The following is an 8,000-nucleotide window of genomic DNA, read 5'->3' as shown; positions in this document are numbered from 1 at the left end:
GAGAAGACTCACCGGAAGTCCTGGCTGACCAATTACACCTTGAGTGCCAGCAGGGCCTGAGGGGCCCTGTGGGGGAAGAGGGGGGAGAGAGAGAGAGAGAGAGAGAGAGACATTCAGACATGATTAGATCTACTCTGGTTATGGAGGACAGTCCATGTTGATGTACTTCTTCAGCTTCAGACTCACGGCTTCCCCTTTGTCTCCTTTGCTGCCTTTCTGCCCAGATTCTCCCTGCTCTCCCTGTGGACATACAAACACACACAGAGGAGACACAATGTATCGCCACAGGACAAACACACACTCTCTCTTTGCCTCACTGACTCACAGACACACCCAGTTCACCTTATCCCCGTCGTCTCCTGGAGGTCCTGCAGGGCCCATAGCCCCAAGCATCCCTACAGGTCCCTGATCTCCATCCTGACCTGCTGGTCCAATCGGACCCTTTTCTCCCTGGAACATTAATACATTCAACATGTGTTATTCTGCATACAAGCCAAATACACACACACACACATACACACACACAAAATAACTACTAAATACAGCAATGCAGAAAAAAGGAGATATCATTACAGGCTCGCCCTTCTCTCCCATTGGTCCAGGTCCTCCGATCGCTCCGGCCCGACCAGGCTGTCCAATGGCACCTGCTGGTCCCGGAGGGCCCCTCTCACCTGTCGACCCCTACACACAGGACGTGTTGGTCTTTGAACGTCTCGGCAATTAAAAGTACTTAGGCAATGAAGGCGAAAAATGATGGAGGCATAAAAACTGCTGGAATCACATATACTGCTTGATACTGCTTTCAATTATAATACATGACAAAATACGTAGTTGAAAAGATGTTGATTGACTATATTGAAATTATGAATTTGGTCAGTGGAAATCAATTGATCATGGTTTCATTGGTCTTGTGTAAAGTTTTGCGCTGGAAACAAAAGAAAAAATGTAACTGAAGAAATATGCTTTCATTTCCCAAACCGATTCAGGGGACATCATGAACTATGAACTATGGGAACACAGAAAGAGATGTACTGTCACTCACTATGGCTCCTGGTGATCCAGTAGGTCCGGATCCGCCTTTCAGACCAGGAGGTCCCTGGATTGATCACACATCATTTTTACTATGTAGCTTGTATCACTTATGATATAAAGAAATCAAGTAATTTGTATAGAGTGTGGTGAATGTGTCTTTGTGTGCATCATTCTGTGTGCGTTACCATATCTCCAGGGGCTCCTCTGCTCCCCCTGAACCCTTTCAGTCCTGTAGGGCCATTCTTCCCAAATGTCCCAGGTAAACCTGGATCGCCCTGAGACACAAAAACAACATAATACAATTAAAACACACACACAAAGACTTGATTATGACTCTACATGGTACCTGCTTGATTCGCCTCGACTCTACTCGCCTTTTTTGTTTTTCCATTATGAAAAAAGGTACCTGGTACAAGCTAACAGGTACTTTTTATAGTATCCCCTCCGTCGAGGTTCCAAGCGAGCTGAGGCGAATCCAAAAGGTGACGAGAAGACTACTGATTGGTCGGAGAGAATTGTCACTAATCGCTGCGTCATCATTGCTAGCTACAGACGGGACTGTCCTGAACAAACCCGCCATTTTTAAATAGTTTAGCCAGCGGTGTTTTTTTTGCTGCCTCCAGCTTCTTTTGAAACTAAATTTGTCTTCTGGCCGTGGCAACAGCCGCCGAGAGTCAAAAACAACACACCTTTGACGTTCTGTGTGTGTGTCGCGTTAGGTCAAGGCAGTTTCCTGTGGCGGCGCAATGACGACCAGCCACAGTCGCCTCACGCATGAGGCGGTACTAAATCTGCAATGGAAAATGGAGGACGGGGCACCGCGGTCGAGTCGAGTCGAGCAGAGCAGAGCTGGTACGAGCAGTGGGTAAGCGCCTTTAGATGATCATGATGATGTGTGAGTGACTGTGTGGACCCACCTTTCCACCTTCCTTCCCAGCAACCCCAGGTAAACCGTGCTCTCCAGGTACACCTGGTGTCCCTGGGTGACCCCGGTCCCCTGTTGGACCGGGTTCACCTGATTTTCCCTGAAACACACACACACACACACACACACACACACACACACACACACACACACACACACACACACACACACACACACACACACACACACACACACACACACACACACACACACACACACACACACACACACACACACACACACACACACACACACACACAGGTGATTGGATCAATTACACCAATACAGACATGGAGCACAAGCCCGGAGGAATATTACGTAATCACATAGTTGAGCTCACCTGTGGCCCCACAACACCCGAGGGTCCTGGAGGTCCCGTCTTCCCGTGGAATCCCTGCAGTCACAGAAAAAGATGGGTAGAAAACATATTGTTGTGTGTGTGAAGACCATTTCCCAACATGCAGTAACTGATGATTTTTTGGGGGGCTTTTCTGCCTTTAATTTGACAGGACAGCTAGGTGAGAAAGGGGAGAGAGAAGGGGAAAACATGCAGGAAATCGTAACCCTGGATCTCTGCATCGAGGCATAAACCTCTTAGTATATGTGCGCCTGCTCTACCACTGAGCCAACCCGGCCACACCCACTGATGATCTTTTTTTATTGTAGATTGAAAGTGTTTATTTAGAATATGTAAAGAACAGAAACAGCAGACAAGAAATAAAAACAAAACAAATCATAATAAACAAATAACAAGACAATAAATTAATAATTACAACAAAAGAAATTGTGAATACTTGACGATCTGTTTACAGATCCCAAAAGGAGTGAGAAGAGGTATAAACGTTATTTAATCCCACCCAATGTCCGCAAATCAATGATTATAAAATCGACCCGCTTCCCAATTGCTATTTACACATGTTCTCCCTCATACCCAAAATCTAATTTCAAATTGACATCAATTATTTACAGAAAAGAGGAACATAAACGATGGAAGAATACATTTCAGAAACTCAAAAACAAAAAAATGACTTTCATGCAATTTGACTTCACTCACCGGCTCTCCTCTTTGACCTGGGTGACCTGGAAGTCCGTCTTTCCCAGCAGGACCCTACACACACACACACACACACACACACACACACACACACACACACACACACACACACACACACACACACACACACACACACACACACACACACACACACACACACACACACACACACACACACACACACACACACATATACATTTGCAAAGACCAAGGTGAGAAATTAATGGGCGCTCAGGATATAAACTGCCAGCATTTTATTTATTGAGCGGTCGAATATTCAAATACAACTGCAGGAACTGCCCCCTGCAGAGCAACAGAGGCAGTTTATAGCAGCATATGATGAGGATTTTTTTGTAGTCCTTTCTCAATCAGAATTTTCTTTTGATGATTTATTTTGATGACACCTGCAGCAGTATGAAATATTGGCACCATGCAGCCTGCACCACAACAAAATACCACCTGCCATCCGAGCCCCGATACAAAATAGAAACTGGGCTGAAACAAATCAGATACTGTCTATGTTTGCCAAAGGTTTGGGACCTTTTGTATTTTTGGAAGATTGGGTTTTCACTGTAAAGGCTTGAAGTTGAAAATTCTTGTTGTTGTTTTCTTCTGTATGTAACGTTGAGACTTAAGACTGAACTGTACAGTACGTGGATTGTGGTTGTTATCTTCAACATTAAACTAAAACAAATAAAAATAATTGATAAGAAACAATAAAACTGTTTTGGAAAAAAGGAGCAACAGAGATTTTAGCAATGGGAAAGAAGTATACCTACTGTGTTTAGCTGAGAAATTATCCTTAGCTGTACAATATAAGTGTTTATTTGCCAGTATACTATGCAAATGTAGTGTTTTATATTTATATGATTTGTCCCCCCAAAAAAGAGAAGATTGGGTGGAGTGGTGAAGTAAATCTTTATCCTGATAAATTACAAATACAGATTATGACTAATGAATCAATTTTAAATTTGTATGTGTGTGTCTGTGTGTTATCTCACAACTCACGCTTGATCCTTTAGGTCCTGACTCTCCATTCCTTCCTTGCGGCCCTTGAGGCCCCTTAAAAAACATAACCAGCCATTATAACAGGCGATCCATCAACTAATAACATACATTAACAGTGTTTTTCTTACCATTTCTCCAGGAGATCCTGAAGGCCCATCCTGTCCTGAGACACCCTTTGGAAATGGAGTGAAGAAGAACATGTAAGCCATGACAGATAGAAACTTGGTGAAGCATGGCTAATGGGGCTGGTGTATTCACCAAATAACAATGATCGACAGAGTGTTACTATTGGCTGAGAGGAGAGTCAGCTGACCTTTTCTCCTGATTTCCCTGTAGGCCCTTTTGCGCCTCTGCCACCTCGAGCACCCTGCCGAAAAAAGAAAAAAAAAACGTGTGAGACTAAACCCAAGACAGCCATGAACTTTTACTGACCTGAGACAGAAGGTGTGGTTTAAACCAATTTTCAGTTCAGTAGGTAGTGACCAACTATACAGTGAACGTCCAGGGACTGATTCGGTTAATGGTTCAATAAACACAGTGATGACTCCGAGATCTGCAACATTGTGATTTTAAGGTGACAATGGTGAAGGCTAACATCAACAACATCTCAGGTATATTGTCAAGTTTTAAAACTGTTTAAAGAATAGATTTTTTTGGGCCACATGGGGCAGCAGAACCAAGCTGCAAACACAACACTGACTACGTTTACATGCACACAAGATTCTGTTTTTTTGCCCTTTTCCCGAAAAAGACGATATTCCGACTAAGCTGTTTACATGGCTAATGAAGGTGAATATTCCACTTAGATTCCTGTTTACATTCAGCCCTGCAAAATGTTTTTTTCAACGTTTTCCACCGGTGGCAGACTTGTTGGACCACGCGGTCCCCTTTCATTCCTCCCATCAAATTCGGAATATTGTCATATTCAGAATAATAGTGGAATATTGGTGTGCATGTAAACATGTACAGTGACGCATCATCACCTTTTAAGTTAAAGGGATAGTTTGGATCTTTTGAAGTGGGGTTGTATGAGGTAATTATCTTCAGTAGATGGCAGTCGGCATGCCCCCAGTTTGGAGAAGCAGGCAGGAGTACCCACAAGGGAGCTTAGCTGGACTGCTATGGACGGTGCCACACAGCAAAAATGTAATTTAAAAAAAGGCCTGCCTAAAAAAATCAATATCAGTTTAAGTGTAGGCTATATTTAGAATATTTTAACAGCTTTACAATGCCGCCAGACAGCCCTTTATGAGGGGGAACTGAAGCTGTTATATCGCTCTCTTCAAAACCACCAGACTCCTTTGACAAAAACTGTACCTTAACCTTACACAACACAGGAGTTGCTGGTCCACCACTGCCTCAATCAGTTAGTTTGTTTGTTAGTTTTGTTAGTTCATACTCTTTTAAAACACCAAAGTTACACATTAAAACTAACTAACTAACCAACCAAATGACTGAGGCAGCAGTAGACCAGCAACTGTTGTGTTCTGCTAGGTAAAATTCTGGTAACAGGAAGTGCGCAGGTCGTTTAAGAGGACAGAGAGTTTACTACAGTCCACAAGAGGGCCTTGATAAACAATGGTCTGTTATAACTTCTGGGCAAGGGCCTATGATGACAAACGTGCTGTCAGATGACGTACTATGCTGTGCGATTAAATCCATCCCCAATGTATAAAGTACTGCATGCTTTTAGAATGTCTTTAGTGATACTCTGCAGAGTGAACTCAGGAGCTTTTGTTTTAATAAAGGTCCTTATTATATCACCATCTTGGTCTCCTTGAATAATTAATTAAAGGTCCCATGGCATGAACATTTCACTTTATGAGGTTTTTTTTAACATTTTGCCTTTGAGAAAATGAAAGCTCAGATGGGCCGATCTGGAATCTTCTCCTTATGAGGTCATAAGGAGCAAGGTCACCTCCCCTTTCTCTGCTTTGCCCGCCCAGAGAATTTGGCCCACCCATGAAAGAGAGAGACATCATGGCTTTCAAACGAGAAAAGTGGCAGTTGGTCAAGGCCACACCCCCACCCTCCACCTTGCCCCCCCTCTCTCCTCCACAATAGCTTCAGACACAGAAATGGCACATCCTAAGGAAAGCTCATTGTGGGACTGGCTCTAGTGGCTGTAATTCTGCACCAAGGCTGAATTTCGGAAAAGAGACTTCAGATACAGTATTAGGGGACCACTGAGGTCTATATAAAAGAGACTTCAGATACAGTATTAGGGGACCACTGAGGCCTATATAAAAGAGACTTCAGATACAGTATTAGGGGACCACTGAGGCCTATATAAAAGAGACTTCAGATACAGTATTAGGGGACCACTGAGGCCTATATAAAAGAGACTTCAGATACAGTATTAGGGGACCACTAAGGTCTATATAAAAGAGACTTCAGATACAGTATTAGGGGACCACTGAGGCCTATATAAAAGAGACTTCAGATACAGTATTAGGGGACCACTGAGGCCTATATAAAAGAGACTTCAGATACAGTATTAGGGGACCACTAAGGTCTATATAAAAGAGACTTCAGATACAGTATTAGGGGACCACTAAGGTCTATATAAAAGAGACTTCAGATACAGTATTGGGGGACCACTAAGGTCTATATAAAAGAGACTTCAGATACAGTATTAGGGGACCACTAAGGTCTATATAAAAGAGACTTCAGATACAGTATTGGGGGACCACTAAGGTCTATATAAAAGAGACTTCAGATACAGTATTAGGGGACCACTGAGGCCTATATAAAAGCATCCAAAGAGCAGCATGTCATTGGGACCTTTAAGTTAAGTAAGTCTTACATAGAGAAATCCACAACAATAGTTTCTGTTTCAGAGTTTGGTAGCTTTAAGGACATCATAGAGGATATAACGGCTTCAGTAACTTATCATAAATGGCTGTCTGATGTCAGGGTTTAGGTGGCTAAAATACGTTTTGCTGAGAGCAGTACAGCTTAGCTTCCTTGTCACTACTCCTGTCTGCTTTTCTTTTCTTTTCTTTTGCATCTACTCTACTGTAGCTAATACACTGACTATGGATAAGTACCTCATACAACCCCATGCAAAAGATCCAAACTATCCCTTTAAGATGGCAAACTTGTTGGCAAACTGTTGCCTATTTACACATCCAACAGACATGGAGCAATATTAGCATTCATTAGGAGTCATGTTTCTGACTCTCTTTTAGCTCTGTTTTTGGTCTCCAACAACTCTTGAGGGAAATGTCTGGCTCTTTAGCTGCTAAATGCTCCACTGTGTTCACCAGTAAGTTGCTAACTGAGTCTGTCTGCCGTTTGGTGCTGGGCAGGAAGTGTACAATTGTTTTTTCAGCTTTTTAGCTGAAAACAGCAGCCTGCTGTAGCCAAAAACAATGTTATGAGAGTTGCGAGAGTGAACCAAAAGTGTAGTGATGCTACTCCATATTCTCCAAGTATGTTCATACCTAATCTGCTGTAATGGATACTAAATTTAAATACTATGTCATCTAAACCCAGATACAGTAAAATTACACTTAGAATTTAACAACATATACAACATCCCATTGATCTTTAGTACAATGTCAAAGCTGGGAGCTGTAGTTGAATGCTAATATATTTTTTACAAGGGGTTTACATTTTACTTGCCAGTGTCGTGTCAGTGCAATAGCTCACAATATGGACAGAAATATCAATTAAAGTGAGCCTCTACAAAAAAAAGCAAATGGAAGAGAGGATAGCTAGGAGAGGGGGCATGACTTCATCGCTCTATTTTTAGACATCTGACTCACCTGATCTTAAAAGTGCATTCTGGAAACTGTATAAGGAGCTGAACATGCTGTAAAATTATTTTGGCGTGTGGCCTGCTTTTTGAAAATAGCTCACTTTCTGTGCTAGGGAATGTTTTGAGACACAACACTCACATTCGGACCCCTCTGGCCTGCGGCTCCTGGCTGTCCTGGAGGACCCTGGGTAACACCACAAAAGACAGGACATTATAGG

At 42.6% G+C, this 8,000-nt stretch overlaps 1 protein-coding gene across 2 annotated transcripts in view; it reads right to left on the bottom strand.

The window, feature by feature from the left end:
• LOC120555927 (collagen alpha-1(XI) chain-like) overlaps nt 1-8,000 on the bottom strand; it is a 46,906-nt gene that overhangs the window by 10,385 nt on the left and 28,521 nt on the right. For both annotated transcript variants that reach the window (XM_039795140.1, XM_039795131.1), the window contains exons 32-44: nt 7,922-7,966; nt 4,333-4,386; nt 4,148-4,192; nt 4,020-4,073; nt 3,012-3,065; nt 2,298-2,351; nt 1,950-2,057; nt 1,218-1,307; nt 1,043-1,096; nt 574-681; nt 343-450; nt 187-240; nt 13-66 (exon numbers count right to left, since the gene is read on the bottom strand). In XM_039795140.1, the coding sequence (XP_039651074.1) occupies nt 13-66; nt 187-240; nt 343-450; nt 574-681; nt 1,043-1,096; nt 1,218-1,307; nt 1,950-2,057; nt 2,298-2,351; nt 3,012-3,065; nt 4,020-4,073; nt 4,148-4,192; nt 4,333-4,386; nt 7,922-7,966 (882 nt within the window). The remainder of the gene's footprint in view (nt 1-12; nt 67-186; nt 241-342; nt 451-573; nt 682-1,042; nt 1,097-1,217; nt 1,308-1,949; nt 2,058-2,297; nt 2,352-3,011; nt 3,066-4,019; nt 4,074-4,147; nt 4,193-4,332; nt 4,387-7,921; nt 7,967-8,000) is intronic.

The sequence above is a fragment of the Perca fluviatilis genome, chromosome 1, assembly GCF_010015445.1.
Source record: "Perca fluviatilis chromosome 1, GENO_Pfluv_1.0, whole genome shotgun sequence".
Taxonomy (NCBI): Eukaryota; Metazoa; Chordata; class Actinopteri; order Perciformes; family Percidae; genus Perca; species Perca fluviatilis.
Note: the sequence above shows the minus strand (reverse complement) of the source record. Positions and strands in the feature narration are given on the sequence as shown.